The sequence below is a fragment of the Rhinopithecus roxellana genome, chromosome 6 (genome assembly GCF_007565055.1).
Source record: "Rhinopithecus roxellana isolate Shanxi Qingling chromosome 6, ASM756505v1, whole genome shotgun sequence".
NCBI lineage: Eukaryota > Metazoa > Chordata > Mammalia > Primates > Cercopithecidae > Rhinopithecus > Rhinopithecus roxellana.
Genome location: NC_044554.1, coordinates 117,036,787 through 117,051,126, shown reverse-complemented (window position 1 = coordinate 117,051,126; position 14,340 = coordinate 117,036,787). Strand labels below are relative to the sequence as shown.

Here is a 14,340-nt window from a genome sequence, read left to right as displayed (position 1 = left end):
TAATAATGTCCTCCAGTCACCACCAGCCTTCTTTCAAACTACACAATTCCTACTGCTTCAGTCTCAGAGTATCTTGAAATAATGATCTGACCACCTGTTAGACTTGTGAAAGGAAGGAATTTGGGTTGATTGAAGAAGATAATCCTCATGGTCATGGTAGACTGATATGGACCGAAAACATTTTAAGGAAAAATACTCAACTAAATTCATTTCTACTCCAGCATGCAATTTCAAGACAAGTTTCACCCTAGCTCCAGGTGGCAGGCAGAGCAAGATGGAGAGGCACAGCACAAGTTAGGAGTGAGTGCGGGAGCTGCTGGCCCCTGTTCCAGTCTTTCTTCCTTGGCCTCACCTGAACTTTTACTATAATAATAGTCGTCATGTATTAGGTGCCTCCCATGTGCAGGACATTTTACACACAGTATCCCTAATCTTATTAACACCCTTATTTTATAAATTCAATGACTAAGTCAAGAGTTACATAACCTGGCTAGACAGCTAGTACATGGGAAAGGTAAGATTCACACCAGGGTCTACCCAGCATCTCTGCTTATACCATGCTCTGCTTTAAGGTTCTCTGAGAACTCAGACAAGCCTTGGGCTAACAATGTGTTAACAGGACATAGCAGGAGCAAGGACTCACTGGTCATCCTGCTACCTGATCAGAAGGAAGGAAAGTTGTATTTGTTGAACACCTGCTATGTTTTAGGCATAGTACTAGGTGCTTTTACCTAGAACTTAATTCACTTATCCTCAACTCATTTATTCCTCACAATAACCTGATAAGGGAGATGATTTTATCCCCATTTTACATATAAGGAAACAGGTCTAGAGAAATGAGCACAGTGTCCAAAGTCACATAGTTAATAAAATGTGAAACTCTGAGTTTGAAAGTCTCTGGTTTCAAAGCCATGAAATTTATCGCTCCCCGTTTTAGACACTTCGTTTTGGGAACAGTGTGGAGGAATCAGAAAGGACAAGAAAGTCATAGTCAAATAGGTGGTAGGAGTACAGACAATTCAAAACAGAGAGAAGTCTTAGATGAGAGCAGTGAACCAGGGCACTGGACTGGGATTCAGGAGGCTTCCCCTAGACTCCAGTTCCACCGATGCAGCCTCAGGCAGGACTTCACCTTTCTGGGCATCACTTTCTTCATATCTTAAACACACAGGGTTTTAATTAGGTGATCGCTAAAGACCCCTCTAGCCCTAAAGTTCGGTGTCTCTAAGTGCTAAGAGGGCACCGACAGCGTTCCTTCTCCCTAAGGAGCATAATGTGATGGTTCCGGCCGGCCCTGGCTGACTCTCGTCGTCCCTGGAGATGATTGGGTTCAGTGCCACCCGGACCAGAACTGGGGATGCGGAAGCAAGAGGCGAGTCTACTGCTCTCTCTCGGTCCTGGGCCGCTCTGTGATTGTTGGGCGTCCGGAAACTGTCTCCCCTATGGGTTTAAAAAGAAAACTGAGCGCCCAGGGGGTGTGACAGTCATCTGCAGGGGCTTGGGTGGTCCATCAGGCGAGGCTCTCTCTCGGCACCCGAGGCTTCAGGCTGATCTCAGCCTTATCCGCCGCAGCTGGCGCGCCCGGGCTAGGGCTGGCGGGTCGCCAGGGTGGGCGGCGGCCCCATCCGTGCGCCCCGGCGGCGAGAGCGGCAGGCTGGGCCCCTCGCCCGCGCCTGGCCTGGGGAGAGAGCCTGAGCGGGCGGCAGGAGCTGCTCCTGCGGGCCGGGGCCCTAGCCCTGGCTGCAGCGGGAGGCGTCTCCCGGGCCGCACGCGCGTTGGGGGCGGGGGCGAGGCCGCGGCGAACAAAGTCCAGGCCCCTCTGCTGGAGAGCCCGCGCGCCCGGAAGTTCTGCCAGACACGCGCGAGGTCCGAGGTGAGAGAGGCCAGGGAGCGCCTGGCCGCGAGGGGAGACCCGGGACACTGGCCGCGGGGCGGGAGTGGCGGGACCTCCACCCAGTGCCCCCGGGTCCCTCGACCAGTGCTCCGGGCTGGACGCCCCGCGCCGGAGCGAGTGCACTTGGACCTGAGGCTGTGGTTTCTCCTCAGGCTGAGATGGATCTTGAGGCGGCAAGGAACGGAACAGCCCGGCTCCCCAGGAGCGCAGAGGGCGACTTGGAACTGGGCGTCAGCAGGTACATCCCCAGCAACCACTGGCTTTTCCGTTACACGCGAATCAGCAGGACCAAGTTCACCCTTGGAAAGAAGTTGTAAAAATCGATTGATGCCTTTGAAGACTTTTGTTTTGGAGGCTTCTTTGAAAGGTCTTGCATCCTTCTGACCTTGGAGCAAAAGTGTTATGTGGCCTCAAAGAATGTCACTGAGGCTCCTTTTGGAACAGATTCAGGAAGAAAAGGCTGCCTTGAAAAGTGCCCCCTTCCCTTTGTGCAGGGGGATTCAATGAATATCTGCGTTGTGTAACATTCCTTGTATTACGTAACTCTTGAAACTTTTACAAATGACTTTAATATACATCATCTGGTTGTTCAGACCTATAGGGTGACAGACATCTGCTGTTGATGGCTGTGCATTTTGAACAAGGGTAGTGAAACAAAAACTCCCTCCCCTCCTGCCCATCTCGTTATGTCTCTTCCTCCTTGTCTTACCCCTCCCCCTCCTCTCATCGCCAGGCTTGTTTGTATTTCTCCTTTCTGGGAGAATAGGTGGGGAGGGGGAACTTCCGTACACCCGAATCAGTTTTGTTCAAGTGCTAGGGGGAAACAGCGCTTCCTTTGCCTCCGTCTTTCTCGGTTCCCGTGGCCCTTGTTAAACTCACTTCACAGGCTTTATGAACGGCGCAGAAGCTCCCAGTCAATGGCGTGTGTCTTTGTTTCCTCTTTCACTGTGGGAATAGTGAATCATTTTCGCCTTTAGCCTGAAATAGTTTATGAGGCTATTACGGTCTCTGAGTTCATGCCAGGCTACCCAGAAATAATTGACCTGTGTCAAGTCATCACCCAGAGGGACAAATTTATCAGTTTCTGTAGTTTGTCCTCAAGCTGCTAGGGGCTTGATTAGCTAACTGAAAACATGCCTATCTGATGCTTAAACTGAAGCATTATTTTAGCCTGTTAACGTGTTTGTGCAGTAACCTTGCTGTATTTCTGCTAAGTACCATGGTATTTTTTCATAGAAAATTTAGTTTTGCCATATAGAATTGAAAAAGTGATAGATGGTGTTACTTCCAATGGAAGTACTTATACACGCAATAGAAAAATATGGTTTTCATCAGCTGGCTGTTTAGGCAGGGATTGACTGTGAGTCTATTAATAGATGGCATTTTCATGAAGAAGTCTATTTATGTATTGCACTGGCTTAACATTTGATGCATGTACAGAGGAGCTATTCCTACAAAAAGTGTAGTAACACTTCAGAACCCAGGAAAGTCCTCAGAGGGGAAGCCCATAGCTCTTGCTGGGAAGAAGAAAGCAGGTCAAAAGAGAAATACAGAAAGTTAACAATAAGTTAAGACCACAAGATTACGAAATAAAATGTAATGAAACTAATTTTTATAAAAGCAGACCAAAGATAATATATTTAAAAGAAGTTAAGCCTGCTTCAATCAAATTAGTTTTATTCTTGTTCTATTTATGTTGTTATTGCCCATGGCACATTCTTTTGAACATATTTAGTGGCAGATGTTTGTCCAGTGATTTTAGTCAATACTTTACATAATTTGGAACCATCTTATGAGTAAAACTTTATCATTTAACTGGAAAAATGTATCATATATATGTAAAAATCATCATACATATAAAAACACACACACATACACACATACACTCCCTCATGGATTTTATATTATAGTATGGAGGACAGACATAAATAATGCACATACTAAATAAGTAAACCACAGCCAATATTAGAAGGTAATTAATGCTATGGAAAAAAACATTAATCCAGGTTAAGTAGATCAGGAGTGCAAAAGGGGAGTACTTAGCAATTTTAAGTAGGGTGGTTAGGGTAGATCTTATTTTAAAGGTAATATTTGAGCAAAGACTTGAAAGAAATGAGAGGAAACAGCTGTGTGGGTATCTAAGGGGAGAGCATTCCTGGAAAAGGTAACTGGCAGTGCAAAGACCCTGAGTTCTGAGTTGGGTACATGTTTGGTGAGTTCATGGAACAGCAGAGAGTCCAGGCTGGTTGGAGCAGAGTAAGCAGGTTTGGGAGTAGGGATGTGGTAAGAGAGGAAATAAGCAAACAGATCATGTAGGGCCTCAGAGGTTAATGCAAGGATTTTGGCTTTTATTGTAAGAAAAAGGAAAGCCATTGTAGGTTTTTGAGCAAAGACGTAATTTATGGCTTGTGTTTTGAAATGATTACTCTGACTGCTGGTTGAAGATAGACTGAATTAGCATAGGTGGAAGTGGAGAGACTAGGCAGGAGGCTGTCCTACTGGGCACAGCAATGAAAGTGGTGATAAGTGGTTAAATTCTAGATGCACTTTGAATGTATTACCAACAAGATTGCCTGACACCACTCTCCACAATCCTTCAGAAGAATGGATATTCCTAATTTTAAATCAAGATTTTTTTTTTTTTTTAGTTTTAGAAAACAAATGACTTAATTGACTTAGCAGACATTGTTAACATACTTATCTTTCCTGTGTATGTGAGCTCTGTAAGGCAGGCTACCATTTCTTATGTATCCATATATCCTTGTAGTACCTTGGACAGTTACTTTTGTACTTGCTGTGTTTGTTGAACTGAACAATTTTGACATTTTGTGGACATCACTCTTATATTTGAAAACATAATAGTTGAATATTGTAACTAAACATATTTATGTTCAATTGATTGTAAAACATTTTGTAACAGTTTTACATTCAAGCAATTATATTTTTTACAGCAACCAAAAAAGGAAAAATACGAAGAAAGTGAAATTGATTGGAGTACTAACATTGGTAAGCTGTGAAATGTTAAATGTGAACAATCCTACCTTTTATTCAGATTTGATGTATTAAATCAATTATCTTTAAAGCAAGTACTTGAAGATTGTCCAGCTAGGCGAGTTGACTCACACTTGTAATCCCAGCACTTTGGGGGGCTGAGGTGGGAGGGTTGCTTGAGCCCAAGAGTTTGAGACCAGCCTGGACAACATAGTGAGATCTCATCTCTACAAAATAATAAAAATAAAAATCTTTAAAAAATAGCCATATGTCATGGCATGAGCTTGTAGTCCCAGCTACTTGGGAGGCTTAGGCAGGAGGGTTTTAGGAGTCTGAGGCTGCAGTGAGCTATGATCACACCACTGCACTCCAGCCTGAGTGGCAGAGCGAGGCCCTGTCTCAAAAACAACAACAAAAAAACTGTCTGCAGGCAGCAATAAGTTGTCCTTGCTGCACCTGTGCTAAGTTTGGCTTATTATAGTCAATGACCCACATTCTCAAGATGGATGATTTTTTAAAAAGTAGAGACAGGCTGGCGATGACACAGGGCAGAACTAACTGGTGTGCAAGCAAAGTGAAAATGTGTTAGTAGCACAATGCAAACTCAACAAAATTTCAGGAAATTGCAACTCTGCATTTGCTTCACAAGCATCCACCCCAAATTTAGCTTTAAATAAGCTTGCATATCAAGAAAGTAATTGTTAAGTACATAAATTTTAATTTAAGGAATCTGCATTCACATTTGGTTTCCAAAAATTGGCTAAATAGGGGATAACTATTAGGGATTCTGATTATGCTTAAAACAGTTTTCGGTGCTTTTCTGTTGGTACAAGACAAGACAATATTTTTGGAAGAAGTCTCCTAATCCGGTTTTCATTTGAAATATGTCTTACAGAGGCAGCTCAAGAAAGCATTTGCCCATTTTTGGTAAATATGATGTGTTTCAAACTGTGACAGCCATTAATTTGATAGCAAATAAGTTAGAATTGTCATGTCAGCTGAAATCCAACATAGTAATTAAATGGATAAAAAGACACCAAAACATCCACACTTTCAAACTCTGCTGCATACTTCTCATGTAACCACAAAGCCCCTATTCATTGTCTTCCCTCCTCTTTTTTTATTTGTTTGTTTAAAAAGTCTCAGTAAGGGCAATTAAAAAAATTACTACTTTGGAGAATAAATTGTTTATCAAATGAAAGTTGGTTTTAATGCATAGGTTTTAAATCTGCCTCCTACAGAAAATAAAATCCTTAATGTAGAAACAGAAATTTTCATTTGAATTTAAAAGTTTTAGCTTAAGTTAAATTTAAATTTAATCTTTATTTTCACCTCTTAATCGATATCTTAATAGATATTTTTTGTCCTGAAAGAGGTTGAGGATAAAGTTGTGCTCTAACAGGAGTTAGAAATATATTATTTTGTGGAAAATCACTGAAAACAAACCTAGGTTTACTTAGGATGTTGCTGTGGAATTCACTTCATTTTAAATTTATGCTTAGAGGCTGTAAAATTGTATTCAGTTAATATGAAAACATTTAAAATGCTTTTTAATGTTAACAACCTGCCCCCGTGCTTTTAACTATTGCTGACAGACCCAAGTGTTCTGTTTTCCTTTTCCCGGAACCACTAAAAATGAACCTTTGGGACACTGGTCCCTTTGTGGCAATTTTAGGGACCCAGCTCCATTGGCTCTTGACTTTACCTGCTCCCAATGTTTTATACAAGTTCTGCCTGGCTTCTGACCCTTTGTCTCTTTCAGTTCCCTTGCTTGCCCTGTGTGTTTGATGATGGAGTTTGCCCCTGTCCCTGTCCTGGAACTCTTTGATAGCAGTTACACACATACCCACTTTCCACCATGTGCCTCTAACCTCAGCCTCGCCCGGGTCATTGATGCAGTTTGACCTAGCTTCAGCCCTCAAAGGCTCCACTGTGCCAAGCCTGACTCATCACCCACTCTCCCAATAACTGTTCCTTGTCCCCAAAAGGGGCTGGGGAGAGGGGAATTGGCAGAGTAAAGCATTTTAAAAGAGAGGAGAGAAACAAACAAACAAAAAAAGACAGGAAACTATAGAAATGGAAACATAAGAGGAGGAAAATGTAGTCTAGAAGTTAGAGGAGGAAAGAAGAACAAAGAGAAAGAGAACTATAAATGGGTCAATCAAAAACAGAAAGAAAGGGTGAGAAATGGAAGAGGACTAATAAGACAGTAACAAAGTCCTTTGAAGTGTTAGGACACTGATCTGCTGGTTAGTTCTTGGGGGTTGTGCACTTCACTGTGACAACTGGTATCACCCTTCCCCTCTGTAGGTAGTACTGTGTCCAAGATTCTTGGTGTGACCCACCAGCACAGGCCTTCTCTCTCTCTCTCTAACATCCTCTCCCACACTTTGTACTGTGCCCTTCAGGAATTCCACTGCTAGGAGTTACTTAAGCATTCCATCTAGTTTCTAGTTACCTTCTTGTTATAAGCCTAAATTCTTCCTACTACTTCTATACTCGCTGATTCTTCTCCAGGGAACTCCCTCTTACCCTTCAAGGTTCTGCATACTTGGCAGGTGACACTGGTGAAAAATAAATTTTTACAAAATGTTCCACATAAGGATCTCCATGAGCAAGCCTTCCCTAAGGTGCACATATAGACACACTGTAATGTTTGTTGTGCTTCACTACTGAGTTGCCTTTTTAAAGCTAAGTTAAACTTTTAAAGGGATCTTATCTCAAAACTCAGAGCATCTATTTTCCCCTATTTTAAATTCTCCCTCTGAAATATTCTGAATGCTTTTATAACGGATGTAGTGTGTGTGTGTGTGTGTCTGTGTGTGTGTGCATGTTTAAACTTAATGTCTTTCCCTAGCCATTCTTTATTACTGCAGGAGCTCTGGGAGATCAAATAATATTTCTTAAACCTTTATCCCTTCTGATTGTATTATAATTATTTATTCAAATCAGATACTGATTAACCATAATTAGATTGATTTCTTCACAGAACACAAAATAAACAGAATCATGAAATTAAGGTGTTAATGATTTGAAGACCTCCTTTTCTAAGACATTCATTTGCAACTCTTAAAAAAGTACTGACTTTAAATAAAAATCCAAAGAACATATAATTAGGGAAGAGGAGAAATTCCTTTCCACAGCTAAGTATTATTTTATTTCCTTTTTTTAGTTTCGATACTCTGATTGGCAGGATAAATTGTTTATGTCACTGGGTACCATCATGGCCATAGCTCACGGATCAGGTCTCCCCCTCATGATGATAGTGTTTGGAGAGATGACTGACAAATTTGTTGATACTGCAGGAAACTTCTCCCTTCCAGGTAAGCATTTCTTTACCTTTTAAAAATATCCATAGCATTTCTTTAACTGGGTAAACATTTGGGAGTTGATTTTGCTATTCATTACCATCTTACTTAATGATTTGGATATCTGGATGATTCCAGATATCATAGAAGGAGTTGTAAGATTCTCAGAAAATTGTTCAAATACTCATTTAAATTTAAAGAAATACATGTATTCTTGTTTGACTTTTAATACAGGTGAAGCTTCTAAATAAAAGTAAGGAAGTCACTCTACTTGAGAACAGTAGAAATGTAATGAGTGTATATCTATGCAGTATCCATTCTATTAGTAATTGCTGATGAGTTTCAAAACACATCAGTGAAACATGCAGTACTTCTTAAGCTGTGTTTAGTTTGTAGATCTGTTTCTGGGTTTTCTTTTCTTCTCTCCCCTTCACCTTAAAAAAATTATACTCATTTTCTGTCTCTAATTTTGGATCAACCAGATTGACTGGAACTTGAGATGGCACTTCACTAAAGAGTGAATGGATTCAAAATGTCCCTTGGAATTCACCCAAAGGACTATAATTATTAAAGAGCTAAAAGAGTCCCATAAGTTAATGTTATCAATAAGAGAGGCCTTGACAATAGCATTAGAGTGGGATTCCAATAGACATACTTATTTTCATAGTAACCAAATTCAACATAGAAATGAAGATTTTCATGCTTTCTACCAAGCCTGAAGCCTCTTTTCTCTAACAGACCTTGTGGGCACTGGGCTGGAGAAGACAGAGTGAAACTTTACTGTTGCACAGGTGGTAGAATATTTTCAAAACACTGGTAAAGGAAAGGCAGCTTTCTTAGCAAAGACTTCTAAGACGAATTATCATTTAGACAGCATTGAATGAGAATTCACAGTGTTCACTGACTGAAAACTACATATTTAGTTACTATTGTAGGCCTTATGTGTAATTTCCTAAGAGAATAGGATTGCTTAATTAATACAACAGAATATGTTTACATAAATATTGATAAATATTAATGCCTTTTAAAAATCTGATAAAAGCATCCTTTGAATATTTAAAGCAAACTCCTATAAAAAGTTTATTTATTCTCAAGTAATATTGTCTCTGAAAAAATACCTCTTCATAATAAAAATAACAATAATGGTGATTTTTCATTGTGCTTACTATGTGCTAGGTCCTATGCTGAACACTTTACATATATTATTCCACTTTTCCCTCACAAGAAAAATACTACACAGTAGGTAATGTTATCTTCTGTGATAGATGATGAAACCAAGGCTTGGAGAGGGCAAATAACTTGTCCATAGTTACACTGCTGGTGGATGTTAGGACAGAATTCAAACACCGGCCTTTCTGCCGTCCAAACCATGCTCATTGTCATATATATTATAGGGTCAATATAGATGATTAGGAAAAAAAGTGCTTGGGAAAATTTTAAATGGATTGCTTATTTGTGACTAGTGACCAAAACTTTAACATAAACACTGTGAAGTTGTGATAGGACAGATAGTTTAAAAAGTCTTTAAAGAGGCCGGGCACAGTGATTCATGCCTGTAATACCAGCACTTTGGGAGACCGAGGTGGTGGATCACCTGAGTTTGGGAGTTCAAGACCAGCCTGACCAATGTGGAGAAACCCCATCTCTACTAAAAATACAAAATTAGCCAGGCATGGTGGCTCATGCCTGTAGTCCCAGCTACTCTGGAGGCTGAGGCAGGAGAACTGCTTGAACCCAGGGGGCAGAGGTTGCGGTGGGCCAAGATCGCGCCATTGCACCCCAGCCTGGGCAACAAGAGCAAAACTCCATCTCAAGAAAAAAAAAAAAAAAAAAAAAAAAGGTCTTTAAAGAAATGGGAGAGTAGGAATTTTCTATTGTCTATTTGTTTTCCTAGAAAATTTATAGATCTACAACATATTAATTTTATATACATATAGAGCAGGATGATGCCCATAGTAAGACACCTCAGTTAAAAATCTATTTCTCATGAAATACTACACATCTATAAAAAATACAAAATCAAGAGCTACTCGGGAAGCTGAGGCAGGAGAATTGCTTGAACCCAGGAAGTGGAGGTTGTAGTGAGCCGAGATCGTGCCACTGCACTCCAGCCTGGGCAACAGTGCAAGACCTTGTCTCAAAAAAAACAAAAACAAAAACAAAATTGTATCCTTTTCAGCAACATGAATACAGCTGGAGGCAATTATCCTAAGCAAATTAACACAATAACAGAAAACCAAATACTGCATATTCTCACTTATAAGTGGGAGCTAAGCATTGGGTACACATGGACATAAAGATGAGAACAATAGACACTGAGATCTACTAGAGAGGGGAGGGAGGGCAGCAAGGGTTGAAAAACCAAATACTAGGTACTATGCTCACTACCTGGGTGACGGGATCATTCATATCCCAAACCTCAGCATCACACAATATCCCCATGTAACAGACCTGCACATATACTCCCTGAATCTAAAATAAAAATTGAAATTATTTTAAAAAGAAGTAAGAAATGCAGACTCCCAGGCCACATCCTGGACACACTGAATTAGCAATGGTATTTTAGCAAGACCTTTCCTTCCCCACAGAGAATCAGAGATGCATTTATGCACATTAATGTTCAAGGGTCTGTTAACTGGTCTGACCTTCCAGATGGGGAGCTGGGTTTCTCACTCATCCCTTTAGTAGCAGGACAATGACGCTATAGGAACTTACACCAGCTGTCTTTGATTTCCATCTTATTTCATCTGGAAAAAAAAAAATCAGAGAAACTACAAAGACGCTTCTCCAGCTCCTGAATTGTCAGCATCATATTTCCACTGCCCCTACTTTGAAATTATCTTTGGGTTTCACATTTCCTGATTTTCAAACCATAAAGCACCATTTATTAGAGCACCAATAGAATATTTTTGTGGAATAAGAGCCACCTTTATCTGTTCATGTATGGTCTAGCACCTCCTTTCAAGTGTTGCAGATATTATCTCTTGGTGACTCACATTAGCCTTCCAGTGAAGCACTTGTATGTCCATAAAATATCTGTGAAATAATGTAGAGAAACTGGTGATTACTTCTAGGGAGAGAAAGTGAGTGGCTTTGAAAATGGGTGGGTGTGATGTCTCCCTGTATTCTCACTTGTAACTGTTGACATATACACCTTTACCAAGAAAAAATAAATTTAAAGTAATTTTTCTTAAAAAAATGGCTTCTTCACAGGGTTAAAAAATCAGATTAACAGATAAATGGAAAAATAAAATATGGTAGATACATACAATGGAATATCATTCAGGTTTTTGAAGGGAAATAACTTCTGACACATACTATGTCATAGATGAACCTTGAGGACATGATGCTAAATGAAATAAGCCACTCAAAAAAAAGATAAATACTGTTTGATTCTACTTTTATGAAGTGTCTAGAGTAAAATTCATAGGAATGCAAGTGGAATGATGGTTAGTAGGGGTTGTGGGGAGGGACAGTAGGGAGCTGTTGTTTAATGGGTATAGAGTTTCACTTGTGCAAGATGAAAAAGTTCTGGAGGTTGGCTGGACAACAGTGTGAATATACTTAACAGTATTGAACTGTATACTTAAAAATAGTTAAGATGGTAAATTTAATGTAACATATCACAATTAAAATTTTTAAAGTCAGATTAAAGCAATGCAATTCACTTATCACAGATCATTTCTCTTTTGGATCAATTTTATTAGTTCTGTTTTTGTTTTTACTAATACCAGAATAATTCCCAACTTTCTTACTTGGAGAACTTTTCTTTTTTTTTTTTTTTTTAACTTGTGCCTAATTATGAAACTGAATGACTTTGTAGCTGGACATGGCAGAGAGGTGCCAAATTCAAGGTCTCTCTGGGGAATGGCACAAGCAAGTTACTTACAGACCTGTGGTTGACACAGAGATAAACTCATGAGAGTTGCCAACTTTGTTTTGGTAGCCTCCGAATTATAAACGCTCCTGTTATGACACTTGGTACCCTGTAGCCATGTTTCTCATTAGGCTTACTGGATGTTATGGAGGATTTAGATTGGAAAGTTCCTCAAATGTTATGAATTTCCAACATCCACTCTTTGGTCGTTTGTAAAAATAACATTCTCATACCTCTTTGAAGACAATGAAATCTTTAAAGGATACTTACTCTAAATCCAGACTGCTTATTGATGTGTTGAGAGTTGTAGAGTTTAGCAAAAATCATGGGGATTGGGAACAGATAGAGTGAGTACTTGGCTGAGGTTCCAGCTTATCTCATAGAGATGTTTACTTAGTCTGTTCTTTAGAATTGTTGGATGCTTGGACAATCAGACTTAATAGGAGTCAAATGAGAAGGGCATGTTAGAAGAAACAAAGGTTTATATTACAAGAGGGTCTGACAATGACTTATTGTGAGCAAAGCCCATCCTTGTCAACAGAATAAAGCTACTCCATGGCAGGGTTGTTCCCTCACAATGAGTCAGTTGTGCAGAAACTATGCACACAACATTCTGCATCCAAAACATTAAGGACAGAGTTGGAGAAAACAGTTTTTCTGCAGAGTGTCAAGGACTTGATATCTTTTATGCTGTCTCTGTGACTGTAATAGTCTAAGAAATTCTGTGGGGGAAATAGCTGCACCCTGATTGTCCTTGCATTGCCTCTTGGTTGAGGGAAAAAATGCCATTTTGAGCCCTAAGGCACCTTCATTAATTGTCCATCGTGGCTAGGTTGCCTGAACAAACACCAGCTCTTTATTTTGTGATGAATAGTTCTATGTGGTAAAAGCAGTCCTAGGCAACATTTAAAAATAACTAAAAGCATGTAATTGGATTGTTTGTAACACAAAGAAAGGAGATGCTTGAGGTGATGGATACCTCTCCTTCTTCCCCTTCGAAAAAAAAGAAGTCTTGGGCAGAATCAGGAAAGGCAGACACTGATTTACTTTGAAACTCAAAAGTGAAAATGAAGACTATGTTTTCCTATCTAATCCTTAATGTATACACTGCTTATTCAGACCCTTCATCCATGAGCTGTGTGACCATGAGCAAGTCTCTTAACCTCTATAATCCTTACTGTTCTCACCTTTGACAGGTAAGCATAAATTTACTGATAGAATTAAGTGAGATGATTTGTGTAAAGTGTCTGGAACATAGTAAATGATCAATAAATATTGGGAGAAAGTGGTTATAAGAACTTGGAAATGAAACAACCCACACTGTTTCTTCATTTATAAAATGTATAGGTTATATAGGTATTCTCTAAAATGAATAGGCAGCTTCAGGACTTCCCCAGTTCCTTACTACAGGAGGCGTTCAGATGGACTGGGGTGTAAGTTTTACATCCTGGCATATTAGAATCAACCAGGACACTTTTTCTTTTTTGAGACAGAGTCTTGCTCTGTTGCCCAGGCTGGAGTGCAGTGAAGTTATCATAACTCACTCCAGCCTTGAACTCCTGGGCTCAAGTAATCCTCCTGCCTCAGCCACCTGACTAGCTGGGACTACAGGCACCTGCCACCATGCTCGGCCAACTTTTTGTAGAGGTGGGTGGGTTTCACCACGTTGCCCAGGCTGATCTCAAACTCCTGGCCTCAAGTGATCCTCCCACCTCAGCCTCCCAAACAGCTTTAATTACAGGTGTGAGCCACTGGGCCTGGCAGGAGGCACTTTTTAAAAGTGTGATGTTTTGGACTCAACCAGAGATTCTGGCTGCATTGGGCTTGAGTGGAGCCTGGGCATCTGTAATTCTTAAGCTCCCCATGTAATTCTAATGCACAGACAGCATTAAGAACCACCAAGCCAAATGACCATGTAGATATCGTTTATGAGACTGAAGCAGAATAGGTAGCATCTGACAAGACCAGGACTAGGCTCTTTTCAGATCTAGCATGCCATGACTCTCCAGGTGACACACCAACATACATTTAGTTCACCTTTGTCCCAGGCATCAAAAAGTCTGAGTTTCCTCCGGGGGTTCTGGGGCTCCTCAGGTTACTAACCCAGCACTAGATTTCCATTCTTAGGACTCTGAGAAAGGAGCAGGTCCAATCTGGAATGCTCATAGATTCTTTCCTAGGAGGGAGTGTCAATTTGAGTTGATATCTGTGTTAGTTCATTTTGTGTTGCTATGAAGGAATACCTGAGACTGGGTAATTTATAAAGAAAA

The 14,340-nt window shown here is 40.4% G+C and overlaps 1 protein-coding gene across 3 annotated transcripts in view; it reads left to right on the top strand.

Annotated features, from left to right (window-relative positions):
* Positions 1-1,685: 1,685 nt before the first annotated feature.
* The window catches only part of ABCB4 (ATP binding cassette subfamily B member 4), a 70,329-nt gene continuing 57,674 nt past the window's right edge, over positions 1,686-14,340 (top strand). For 2 of the 3 annotated variants that reach the window (XM_030932680.1, XM_030932681.1), the window contains exons 1-4: positions 1,686-1,873; positions 2,047-2,132; positions 4,846-4,900; positions 8,058-8,208. In XM_030932680.1, coding sequence (XP_030788540.1) covers positions 2,053-2,132; positions 4,846-4,900; positions 8,058-8,208 — 286 coding nt within the window. In that variant the 5' untranslated portion in view covers positions 1,686-1,873; positions 2,047-2,052. The remainder of the gene's footprint in view (positions 1,874-2,046; positions 2,133-4,845; positions 4,901-8,057; positions 8,209-14,340) is intronic. The other variant, XM_010370645.2, reaches the window with a different exon arrangement.